General features: G+C 38.7%; 2 protein-coding genes across 2 annotated transcripts; both read left to right on the top strand.

Moving 5' to 3' along the window:
- Positions 1-888: 888 nt before the first annotated feature.
- On the top strand, positions 889-10,855 carry LOC135609538 (transcription repressor MYB5-like). Its single transcript, XM_065102907.1, has 3 exons — positions 889-1,027; positions 9,161-10,027; positions 10,127-10,855. Exons 2-3 carry the CDS (start codon positions 9,477-9,479, stop codon positions 10,629-10,631), a joined length of 1,056 nt encoding a protein of 351 aa, XP_064958979.1. The 5' UTR covers positions 889-1,027; positions 9,161-9,476; the 3' UTR covers positions 10,632-10,855.
- LOC135609542 (protein GRIM REAPER-like) lies at positions 1,047-8,039 on the top strand. Its single transcript, XM_065102917.1, has one exon. The coding sequence runs from the start codon at positions 4,981-4,983 to the stop codon at positions 5,401-5,403; it is 423 nt and encodes a 140-aa protein (XP_064958989.1). The 5' UTR covers positions 1,047-4,980; the 3' UTR covers positions 5,404-8,039.
- Positions 10,856-13,599: the final 2,744 nt, after the last annotated feature.

Genomic DNA, 13,599 nt, shown 5'->3' on the forward strand with positions numbered 1-13,599 from the left:
ATGGAATAGTTGCAGGTCTCATTTGGTTCGAGTTGTAGCAAATATTCGGTCTCGATCTTGATGGCAGGTGGCAGATAACAAGAGAAAGAAACGCGAGTCGTCCCTTCAGAGGTGTCTCAAGAAAAGGAGAGGATGGCTCTGAGAGGATGATGAAGAATTTGCATCTACGGAAGGGATAGAAAGCCAGCGTCCTTCAAGACAAATGCAGATTCCAAGGTTCCATTCTTATTCGGATGTCGTCTTTGTTCGCCAAGGAAGCATATGGGATGTTCCACATCATTGTCTACCTGAGCTGCCTGAAGCTCTCAATTTCCTTCGAATCATACACGACGAACTCAAACATCATGTTATAATGACATCATCAGCTCCGTAAGCTCAAAGGAAGACAGAGAGAGAGAGAGAGAGAGAGAGATCATTTTGTTCTTACATGTCTGTAGAAACGTTGAAAGGCTCCCCCTTTTGTCCATAGAACGTCTTCTCGTCTGTGTTGCTTATTCGATCGTCATACCACTACTTTACTTTTTGTCTTAAGAAAATTGATTGACTTGTGATTGAAAGGTGTCGATTATAGTACTACACATTGAGAATTAAATCCTCGTTATAATTGTTCGAGCTTCACAAAAGTCATAAATCGATATATTACGTTATGTTCGTCACTCATGATAAACTAGGAATATTTTTCTTTGGATCCGATAAGCTTATCGGATTCGACTTTTGGCGTGCGTTGATAGGACCCAAAAGTTTCGATTACGGGACCCGTTTTTTGATCCGACTCGATGACGCCGTGTTCTTATCAACCACTACTCGATCGCAACAGAGCATCGCGACCGTCCGTTGCGTCGATAAAAGACGAGCGCGTTTGAACCTCGACCGCTTGTTCCTCGCTTCCACCCCTCGACAGCTCATGTCGAGAGAGCGACGCCGTGCCTCCGACGCGATTCTGCTCCTTCCCCTCCCGTTTCGATGGATGGATGGATCGATCGATCGATCTTGGGGTCCAGTTGCTCCAATCTTTGAATACGGAGAGGTGCGGCCCTAACTCCAGCATTACTCGATTTTTCCCCTTGTTTATTCAAAATTAGATGAAACTAGCACATTTTTAGAGTCCAGAGGAAATGGGTTTTCCCTAATCTGCGGAAAGAAGATCCCTTTCTTTGGGTGGAAATCCTTGTCCCTTTTGTGTATTTAGGTTTAGAGTGTCCATAATTATCTGCAACTTATGTAAGATAGCCCTAGATATATTGTGATTGTTTTGGGAAGTCAATTGGAATGCTTGTTCTTGCGATTGAAGGGTTTGGACAAGTGTTTAAGACGGTCATTTTGACAAATCCTTTTTTAAGTTGATAAGGCATACGGTGAGGAGTAGGGGAACCAATGATATTATAGATCCGTCGGGTCTTACCCTAAGAGATGCCTTTTGAAGCTCACGAGCTCCGAATGGGTAAAATCGTATGGATACGCCCATCGCCCAAAGTAGATAATACCTCGAAAGCCTACGGGCCACACCATTGGTGGATCGACCAAATGTTCCCTCATTAGAAGTGAATTAGTTCCTTTAGATGAATCAACATCAAAATCTTTGGGCTTCAAATCAATACTCAAGTATTTCTTAAAGAAATCCTGTTATACTGTAAGACCCATCATCTGTTTTTGATATGCTGTAGAACCTAAGTTTCTCTAGTTAGGCTGAGACAATAAATCTCAAACCTTAGGCCAGAATATGATTTCTATTCTTGACATATTGCTTAAACCCAACACTTGCGATTTTGAATTCATCATTGAACACATGACCCACCATTCTGATATCTTCTTAAATTTTTTATCAATATTACTGCATCTATAAACTAAAGTCAACAGATGAAACATAATCTGATTTATATTCTTCACAATTTATGAGAAAAAAAGGAGCTTTTTATTATTTAACTTGTGGTCACGTTTGGAGATTTCATCTTCCACACTCCTGAGTCTTGACTGTGCTGATGGCAGATCTTGCCATCCCTGTAGAATTTGAGCTGGGGTGTTGACCAAGCTGGAGATCTACTTTTCCTTTGATACATCCACACTCCTTAGTACTTTTGGAACACTGAAACCAGACTGCACTCTGTTCAGTTCTTTCTTTTGACATTCTTGTGGATGACATGATGAGATGAATCCAAGAAGATGCTTTTGCATATTTTCTGGTGTTTGGGTGTTGGATGATAGCTAAGTTGAGAAATCTAATAGAAAACATGGCAAGGATTGCCTGATCTGAGTGTTCTCTCCAAAATATGGGCAGACTTCTGAACACATGCATTTCCACTTTGCTGTTCAATCTATATATAACACTTTGTTGATGTTCACAAGAATGCTTTTAACTTCGTCAAAATCAAGGTCGAACATCAACTGAGAAAGATGCAGAATGGAAATCTCCTCAAGTTTAATACATCTCAATTGAATACATTGCTTGCTATCATAAATCATTGGCATCTATTACAAACTCAAACTTTTGGAAGACAGAGTATGGCAAACATATAATATCAGAGCCTTTAGATCATATCGTTCTTAGTCACTGCACTAAAAAGACTTAACCCAGTGAAAGCCTAATAATTAATAGATCAAAGTTGGTTATCTATGTGGTTTGACCCAGGTCTTTCAAGTGTGTTGAAACCTCAGTTTAGTTCTCTCTCTCTCTCTCTCTCTCTCTCTCTCTCTCTCTCTCTCTCTCTCTATGCGTTTGGAGTTTGTGGGGCTATATGCCAATGTATCTCATTTGAACAATAAGTGATGCATGGCTGAAGGGATTTGCTCAGAATCTCCTTCAAAGTAAACTCTAAAATAATATCAAAAGATTAGAGATTTGGGAGACAGAGTCTGGTTCTGAGTTATTAACTTTCTAATGCTGAAGTCATATTAGCAGTTTCGTCAAGGTGAGAGAGACTAAAACTTCAAGGTTTCCTATAAAAATTCCTCAAGCTGTATCTTAGAACCTCAAAGGTCAACCGGGGGAGATTTTTGAATTGGCATGCTTGATCCTTGCACTAAGTAAATCAAATATTCATAGTTTAAGATCTGAGAGGAGTTTTAGAATGATGACTGAGTTCACCAGTACAAGAACAAGAGAAAAGGTCATATAGGTGTCAGACAGCAACATCTAATTAGACTTGCTTGCTACCACCCTTCATGTTGTTTCTCAGCGTCTTAAAGATGCTTTCTCTACACCATTTTTTTATTGCATGCTTTAGTTGTCGTATCATATGGATTTTTAATAATTGGCTTAATTTGGATGGGTATTTTATTTTTTAGAAAAATATTAATATGTGAAATGAAGATCACAAGAGAGTTTAAAATAGGCACACATTACTATAAATTGCAAGAGTCCCATGACAACTTAGCATTTAAACTTTTGGATTATATTAGTGCTCAATCATATATATTGGCCTTTACCAGTTGTCTCGGGACTATTTATTTAGGACCTTGAACGTAGTATCAAGAGGTTGATTGTCAAGAGAGAGAGAGAGAGAGAGAGAGGAACGATTACTCCGATTACTCAAGTTGGCTGTAGGCGAATAAGTCATGTGATAGGGAGACGATCAACATTTTCAGATCCTTTTATATTGTGATAATAATGAAGCTTACAAATAAACCTCCATTGTCCTTTAAGTTTCTATTTATCCCCAAAAGAAACTTCACTAGCCAAAATGTTTCACAAATTAGATGGTTAATGTCCTTTCATGGTTTTTAGGATTTTGACGGTTAGTTAGACTTTGTGACATAGATTGTTCTATGTAAAGTCACTAAGAAAGAAATATAAATCTAGTCAAGCTACATCTCATTCAAGCAACTGGCCATCTAATGTAATTAAGCTTATAGATAACTTGAGCTTTGAACTTAGCCAAGTTCATATAGAAAAAATGATATGTAGTTGTGTGATCAACTAAGTTCAGAATAATCAAATCTATAGTACCGAAGTTTGGTGATATTAAGTTCTTATAAGTTTTCTTGGAAACTTCAGTAATAGGTTTTTTCCTTTTTCATGCCAACTTTGTTGCTTATTCTTTTAGGGTTGTATATTTTCTGACTTGGTTGCTTCTTCTCGCGTGATTATAGATCTTGGGATGGTAATATTCTATACGCTACTACTTGCAATTACATGTCAAATCAAACAAATCTTGAGCCTTAATTTGCTTTTTTAGTCAGCTTCTTTACTCTTCAAGCTAAGCTTTCTGAGACTAACCAGCAGTTCATGATCTTGAATGACCAGCCTATTCTCCTTGAACTTAAATGTCTGTAATCATCATCATCATCATCATCATCATCATCATCATCAAGCTTGAGCAAGACCTACTCCTTTACTCTCTAATGCCCAGGTTTTCAGAACCCTACATATCTATCTATCAACACTTTCATCTATTTCGAGAACTCAAATGACCTTGCAACTTGTGCTGTGGCCCTAACACTGTCACAACACGTCGTAGAATCCACTATATCTTTCGTTAACCGCGTCCTCATTGCAAAACCACCAATCCCAATCCCCAAATTTAATGATCCGAAGAAGAAAATGTCAACATATCCCCTTCCCCGATCCAAGACTACGCTATTCCCGCCGGAAAAGTGGATCACATTTGTAGTACCAAGAACAGCATCAGAGTCATCGTCAAGCAAACCTCATTTTCCATAATGATACTAATTCACCATCCCATCAGATCTATCAATTAATGTTTCTAATCTCGATGCTTGCACTTTGTGAATACTCTTTTGACTTGAAGCGAGGTTGTGCAAGTGCGACCAGCGCAAACAGCCTCATGTGCTTCCTCTTAATGAGCTCGCATTTCTAGGAGCCAAAGCTGGCAGTGTAGACCAACGGCGGCGAGACCATGGGATGTGAGGTCGTGGGTTGTGGACGTGAATGCATGGTTTCTTTATGCCGTTCCTCTCGTTCATATACCGAGATCTGTAACCCTTACCTCACTCGAGCAAGAGGGTGAGAGAGAGGAGGAGAGAATGGCCACCACCTGCCTCTCTCCCCGGCGTCTGCTCGTCACCCTTCTCCTGCTCGCTCTCGCGTCGGTCACACCACAACGTAGCGACGCGGCTGAGGTCAGGGTTCCGCGTGCACGGACTCGATTCCTGGCGCAGGAGGCCGTGAAGAAGGGCGACCGGTGCGACCCGGTCACCAACAACAGATGCTCAGTGCTGCAGGCCAAGGACGGCACGCAGCTCCTCTACTGCTGCAAGAAGCACTGCCGCAACGTGCTCAGCGACCGCAACAACTGCGGCGCCTGCGGCGTCCGGTGCGGCTTCGGGCAGTTGTGCTGCAAGGGGAAGTGCACCGCCGTGGCCTACGACGTCAACAACTGCGGCAAGTGCGGCACCGTGTGCCAGCCGGGGTTGCGATGCGAGTATGGTAGTTGTGGCTATGCCTGATCTTGAGCTAGGAACTGCATTCTTCTTCTTCTCTGCGAGATGTAGATTACAGTCTCTCTCTCTCTCTCTCTCTCTCTCTCTCTCTCTCTCTATATATATATATATATATATATATATGGATTAAGGTGGTTTGGAGTGGGGAGTGAGAGGACGATGGATAGAATCTTACTGTCCACTAAAACAACTTGCTCTCTACTTTTTCTTGCTTCTGTGAAGGGTTTAGCACAGGATGTATACCAATCCTTTGTAAACAAGCATAATAATTTCTTCTTCTTGAGCAATGATTCGGTTTAGTGAATGCTTTGATTAGGTTATTTTCCATGTAATTCTTAACAACAGTGTTAAGGACATACTTTATGTACATCGAGTAGTAGACACAAGACACCATGGACCAAAAAATTACTATTTTTATTCTTAGTTTAGACCACCCATTTTGGACAACTGATATAAAATTTGTCTGCAGTCCTGACTTTTTATTATTTTTTAAAAAGATTTGGATGGTTGAAATGGAAGAATGAGACTTGATGGATGGTTGGGTGGGCCTTGGACACAAAGGTTATGTTCTAGGCTGCAAAGATTTACTTGTTTTTTATAAGCATACTACAACATCAGATATTGGTCAATATTTACATTCTTTTTCACGATGAGGATAGGATATACTTCAATTTAGCTATTTTTTATATATATGTTTGAGCTATTGAAAACCAATAGATAAATGCAAGAGAAAATTTATCATGTTTTAATTGATCAGAAAATATCATAATTCTTCAAATGTATATAGTTAGATATCCTTAACCTATATGAATTCATCACAAATTGGATTTGCAAGGTTTGAAATCAAATGCAAGGTAATCTATAACAAGGGTGCAAAGAACTCCTCCACCTATATGAATTCATGACAAATTGGATTTGTGAAGGATTGAAACAAAATGTAAAGATCTAAGGTGCAAAGTACTTCCTCTGTATGTATAAACTAATGGAAATCCTTAACCTATACGACTACATGACAAATTGGATCTGTGAAGGTTTGAAATGGAAAGTAAAGATAGCTACAATAAAGGTGCAGAGTACTCCTATATGTATGAACTGATCAGTAGATATTGAAGACTCTTTGTTGCATATCACAAGCAGACAATCAACACCAGACATTAATAATCATGTAAGTAGTAGCTGTTGATACATGTTGATATATTGTTGCACAAAGTGATAGATCTCATATTCAAATATACGTGTGAGGGTCATGTACATCATTTAACATAATATTTTTTTAAAAAAAATATAATTATGTAAGTAAAATTGGTCCTTTGATCTCCCAAAAGGTGCCATGACTTAGGTATTGGTGCAATTCCTACACAGAATTAATAGAGCATTTATTATTATCATAAGCAATACTGATGATCCATCTCTAATCTTTAATCTTTTGCTGATATGATTGAGAATTATTATGTAATAAAAAGTATAGGCAAATAATCTGATTTCTTGACATTTCTTCATCCTGATAGAAGAAAATGGAGGAATGAATGGTAAGCATTCTTAATATTTTTAATATGGCTGGTGAGCTTGATGGACAAGGTGGATCCAAGCTGCTGTCCTTGAAGAAAAGAATGCAGATTTACAGAGGATAGAAAAAAAAAAAAAGTGCCAAATGAAGGAAGACGATACCTCACTCTTCTGTGGTATGATTGGAGCTTGATATCAGCAAGTGTTTGGATCAGTAGGCAGTAAATTTCTTGTGCCAGAAGAATAAAACAGATTACAGTATTGAGTGAATGCAAAAAAAAAAATCGCATATTATCTCCTGCAAACATAAGCTCTAAAGATTAATCCTACAAAGAGATAGTCATCTGGTCCATTCTATGTAGGTTTCATCTCTATAGGAGAAGCCAACTAGGTTTTCAGTCATTTCCATATCATTGAAGCATAAATAAATATCTCTAGCTGCAGAAAGTAATGTTGTAGACAAACAATAGCAACAAAATCAAATAATTATCATATTTAACAGTGGACTGTAGAACATCACAACTATGAGCTTCCAATAATGTTCAGTCAGTGATTTCCTTTAGAGAGTTACTGAAGGTAAAACATATCAGTTTTATATGTATGGATATGTCACTGAGATGGGTGTGCTCTTCATATTCTCCTGAGCTCATTGTAAAGTAGTTGAGAACAACTGAGGTTATGAAGACATTTGCAGATGATGTATAGGGAGGGATCATCAATAGATAATATCCATGAAAATTAAAATAGTGCACAATTAGCATATATATATATATATATGTATGTATGTATTATCATCATCATCATCATCATCATCAAGGAATAGTCTTCGTCTCTGCCCTCCCTCCCATCAGAGATCCCATTGCAAGCAGAAAGGTTCATCAAATAATTTCCTGCTGTCATGTGTATCTTCCTCTCCCGTACGTATCATGAATTATGATTTCTCAGAAGCAAGTGTTGAGTTGGTTGATCGGTTCACATCAACTTGCATTCGGAAGGGCAAAGGTATAGTAAGAAAAATATATGTATTATATTTTCCTTGATGTTATTTACATGTGCTACAACTGCTGGGACCATCATATTAGCTCTTTTCCTTGTCTACTCTTTCTTTTTTTGTTGACACTTTTTGCTTGATTGGATAGAACAGGTCTTATCATGCAGAAGTGGTAGTTGGAAGGTCTAATGACTTGAAGGTGTAGTAAGTATTAAACTCCCGAGGAAAAGAATGCACTGTTTGAATGGGAGACATGCATGGAACTTTATCTTCAATCATATAAACATGTTAGTTTAAGCATTGTCATGTACAAAAGCTAGACTTCAGTTTCCTGCAGCTTCACATGCAAAGAATGAGCTTGGAAACAGTCACTCAGGTGGATAGTATGTTTGGATAATTGAATGGTTCATCTCCTATAGTTAAATTCTCAAGAACTCTTGAATGTTCTCTAGTAATTCATAAACATCCAATAGGTGCAGTAAAATTGGATTAGTTTCTTTACTAAAGTTTGGTCTCTGATCAAGTTAGTTAGTGTTGTCTCTTATATTAATTTCAGTAAAATAATTGTGACAAATGGAGTTGGACTAAGTTTATCCAAGACTGACTCCATGTTAAGCTTTCATAATCTGATAAAGTATGCAGGCTGTGATTAGTCCAATAGGCAATCAGTATTACTGGGAAAAGATCATTCAAAAACTTCTTTTAATTCAACAGAAAACCAATATTGCAATTTTAGATGGACTGTTGATCTATATAATCAGTTCCAAGAGTTTTGACCCACTGGTGGTTGTAAGCTATAAGGATTCCATACATGTTATATATATTCTCTTCTGTTGGTGATTAACCATTAAAACTTTGCAGTCTTCTCTTATTACAACTCAAATATGCTTTTGTAGGTAATTTTCATTTGCAACTCTCCAATAATTATAACTAAAATTAAAAAAAAATCATGAAATATTCATTGGAAGAATATTTCTCCAGCTATTTTTCAAACCATGCAAAATGAGTACCAACACAATCATTATCACTTTTATTGGTGTAATAAAATAATCATCAATCATTCAGTCACATGAATCTTTTTCATGAAAATGATAAATTTCCCATGCATGATGCAGTACTTTGACATCACAAATCAGCTGATTACTACAGCACTAATACTGTTTGTTCAAAAGCAATTCTTTTTTGTTTTTTATTCCTTGCTTTATTTTGTTTAGCACGCAACAAGAAAAACAAAATAAATCCCTTCAATTGTCATATAAATTGTAGGGTGCACAGATAAGAGATGATAGGGAGTTAGTTCGATGAACTCAAAACTTGAGGGCGACATCTGCATGCATTGCATGCACAGATCACAAAGCAGAACGGACGAGGCAGATCAACTAACTGGATCCGAAGAGTCACCTGCATGCATTGCTACATATTATTATTTCTGATGATAAACGAATTCTGAATCCTTATTATTATTGATCTTTATATGATGATAAGATGTTACATCACGAGTTTAGGATTCGGGCAAAACGATGATAGTCCGTCGGCGCGTTCGGTTGCTTGTTATCGATCCATATTTACCGTGGCGTAGGTGATGGATGACAAGTCTGTTTGGCCCCCACATAAGATATTGTGTGCGTCACAAGAGATTACGTTTATCCAGTTGATGGTCCCGACCGCGGTCGGCATGCGTTGCAAAGCTCGGGAGGGCGGGGCGGGGGAGAAGAAAAGGAAGGTAAATAACAGCAAGACAGCAACCTATAGACAGATATATACGGGAGTAGATCAGCTGGAGGAGGCGAAGAGGAGAAGGGAGATGAGGAATCCCTTGGGGTCGTTGGCTGCGGAGGAGGGGCAGCAGCAGCAGCAGCGGCGGGGAGTGTCGACGCCCACGCCGTGCTGCAGCAAGGTGGGAATGAAGCGCGGCCCGTGGACGGCGGAGGAGGACGAGGTGCTGGCTAGCTTCGTGAGGAGGGAGGGGGAGGGGCGGTGGCGGACGCTGCCCAAGCGCGCCGGGCTGCTCCGCTGCGGCAAGAGCTGTCGCCTCCGCTGGATGAACTACCTCCGCCCCTCCATCAAGCACGGCCCCATCACCCCCGACGAGGAAGATATCATCCTCCGCCTCCACCGCCTCCTCGGCAACCGGTATCCTCCCTCTCCCTCTTGCTGTTTCTCTCTCTCTCTCTCTCTCTCTCTCTCTCTCTCTCTCTTAGGGTTTCAGCTTTCCGTATCTGGAACGAGTAGGTGGTCGCTGATAGCTGGGAGAATACCGGGGCGCACAGACAACGAGATCAAGAACTACTGGAACACCCACCTCAGCAGGAAGCTCATCAAGCAAGGCATAGATCCCCGCACTCACAAGCCCTTCACCTTCTCCACCAATCCCAACCCGACTCTGCCATCAACGCCACCACCACGTCATCCTACCGCGAACCCCGATCCCACACCTTTTGCTCCTCCAGCACCGGTCACCACTGGCGGCGGGTACTTCAACGTGGGATGCCAGAACAGCGAGGAAGGGAGGAAGGGAGCCGATGGCTGCACTGTTGATTTCTTCTCTGATCTCTTTGATCCCTTCATCCACGATGACATCTTGATGCAGCAGCATCACAATGCTGTCAACAATCACACTGATAACAGCAACAGCAACAACAAGCTCGTTGAGATGCTTGATCCTATGGGTGCATCACTGGTTCCAAGCTTTGGGTTTGAAGGTCTGTGGGAAGATCCCTTCACTTACTTTGGTTAGCTTGGATCAAAGGTCATGCAGGCAAGTAAATCCAGCTATCTGTTCTGAATCTCGAGAACTATGTGTTGTGTTGCATAGCAATTCAGCAAGTTAAAGGTGTTCATTATGTCCAATGGATTATGTTCCGATTCCAAATATTGTCTTATATATGTCATTCGAAACCTTTGATGACTATTTTCTCTGTAAAATCTATTATTCGTTCAAAGATTTCATTGATTTCTGCATCATCATTCACCAATTGTCATGCCTTGCTAGCTCTATTTATGTTTATGGAATTACTTTGATGAGGAATGTCTGAATATTTGTCATGTTGATTACAATTCATTTACATCCATTTCTGTGCTACAGGCATTGAATTCTTGTGTCGAAAGGAAGAACTTTGATAGACAGTTATATAGAAATCAAGTCCCTTCATCAGAACAAAATATATGTTATTATCATTCAGTAGGTATCTAAGATCATAGCAATCCAGAAGTGTAATGGTTTAGATAGCATAAAATCATGTCTAAACACTGAGAAAGATCAAACACTTGAAACCTTGGGATGGATGATCCATGAGGAGAACAACATCGATCCGAAAGCAACACATGAGGAAAAAGCATAAAGCTAGTGGCTATTAGGACCATGATTCATGCATGACAAAACTTAGTCGGTATATGATGGTGCCATGTTCAGATCATCTAATGCAAAAACATCTCGGAAGGGTGAAAATTCTTCTCGAAGGCAACTTTTTGACGAATTCACGGTTCTCCGCTGCGGTAATAGGATTAGCCATTTGATTTTAGATCACGGAATCAAAAGAAACAACACACCAATTCTAAAGACAAATAACAGTCTTGAAGAACATAGTAACAATTTATATTACAAGAATCGGATACGATATATGCAACGTTTCAGAAACATTATTACATCTACCTCTTGGATCTTATGATTCGTAATTGTTGATTTCTGGAATAAGTTGTACATAGAGCAAGCATATTTCCTAGGTTGCCAGAAATTTTCTTCTGTTCATCTTGTTCCTGTTGGAATCTTCAGATAAGCTATCGTTTGGTCTCACCATTATGTGTGCTTGAATTAGCACCTTAATAAGATCTAACCAGACCAAAATTAGATATCTTAAGCAGAATATTATCCTACAATATGATTGCTATGGAGTTCATTTTGTTATCGGTCGTATTTATTAGGATGTGATCATAACATCCTCATGCTAAGCTCAAAGATGTAACATAATAGTCTTTCATCTTTTTGACTAACCATGCGAAACAAACCCGAATTACAGATGATGTTTTGCCCTACATGGATTATCACTTGACTTTGGGAGAAGTGCATTAAAAACATATGATTTAAAGCTACAACATGTTCATCGTTTTTTTCGCAATCCTTTTTTCGGTACCTGCATTTTATTTGATCAAGACATTGGCTTCCCTGCAGCATTTTTAGCTTTGTAAGCAAAGTATAAATTATATTGGAAATCATGTTTAACGAGGCTGCTAAAGAATGAACGAATAAGAGAAGATATTTGATGAACAAGCCATCTTCAATTTTGCAGATCAGACTTCCAAAGATCATGAACCTCTTTTGCACAATGGAATCTGTTGCATTAAAAGTAAAGATATGGAAAAGTTTGCACCTGTTACTACTATGGTAAATCAATTTCAAGCTTGCTTTTTGCAGTGAAAACTAGAGTATTGTTCACAAGAATGAATTATGATCTCATAGATAAGACCAATAATTTGGTTTAGCAGAATCAATTCTACATGAATACTCTATTAAGGTGAAGCATCTAAAAAGAAACAAATAAAAAGAATTCAACTATCTTCATACATAGGAAGCATAAACTCATAAATCAAGACTACTGATGGATCATTAAATCATGCATGATCTCCCTACTCCTTGAAAATGTCATTAAAGATGAATGCATCATGTTAGAAATGCTAATCTGGCCAAGAGCATCAACCACATCTGTTGGAGAATAAAACCAGTGAGAATATTTTTCCTCTCTGTCTGTCCATTTGGCATTCATGATTAGCATTAGTTAGTTCACATATTGACAAGCTAATATAGGTAATTGGTCTCTAAGAACAAGAGTATGTTATAAAAATCTTTTATAACATTGAAAATATTGGAGAAATCATCTTCATCAAAATGACACATGGATTGGTGATATTTTTAAGCACATTAGCTATATCTCGATAGAGCAGCATTGACTGATTAATGATGAAAAGCTCACTATCAAGATAGTATGAGCAGCAATAGTTGTGCTAATGAATCTTAAGCTAGCTGGTCTAGTTTTTGTTGTGCATTATTCATCTCTTTGTTCAACTTCTTAGTTATTAAGGAAACAAATTGACCAAATCTTGAACTCAATGCAAATTAGAATCATAGCTCAGGCGCTGTAATGATTTGTAATGTAAAAGAATAACTCTAAATCAAAATGTAAAAGACTGCATGAGACTAAAGCTAAAATATGTCACATGTAGATTGGCATTTGCTTTGGAGGACCACTTGGAAATTCCAGCTTCAGTTGCAAGTCTTGTCCTTTGAGAAGACTGTTAGTTAAGTCTGACTGGAAGTTGGGTTGATCACAAAATCATGCTAAAATTGTATGAATTCATTTCTGAATTCTTCACAGGGAAGGAAAAACTAGAGGAAGAGAGGCAAAAAAAATGGTGTTGACTTTTCACCGACAAATTTAAGTTCTAAGAGAAGGATTTCTAATCCAACACATGGAATGTTAGTTGGCCACATTCAGGACTTGTATCATTTTAGTGGGGGTATGAAAGCCTCCATTTAGTGTGTAAATAAATGCTGGTCAAACTAGTGACTCATTCACTTGCAGTGATTAACCATCAAAATAGACATGTTTAGTGATTAGAACATCATCATATTTTCTTTTTATGTTCTTTAGGTATTGCTTTCTGCATTTGATGAAGCCTTATTCATTATGAAGGGCAATTTAGCCTTGCTG

The sequence above is a fragment of the Musa acuminata genome, chromosome BXJ1-2 (assembly GCF_036884655.1).
Source record: "Musa acuminata AAA Group cultivar baxijiao chromosome BXJ1-2, Cavendish_Baxijiao_AAA, whole genome shotgun sequence".
In the NCBI taxonomy this organism is placed as follows: Eukaryota; Viridiplantae; Streptophyta; class Magnoliopsida; order Zingiberales; family Musaceae; genus Musa; species Musa acuminata.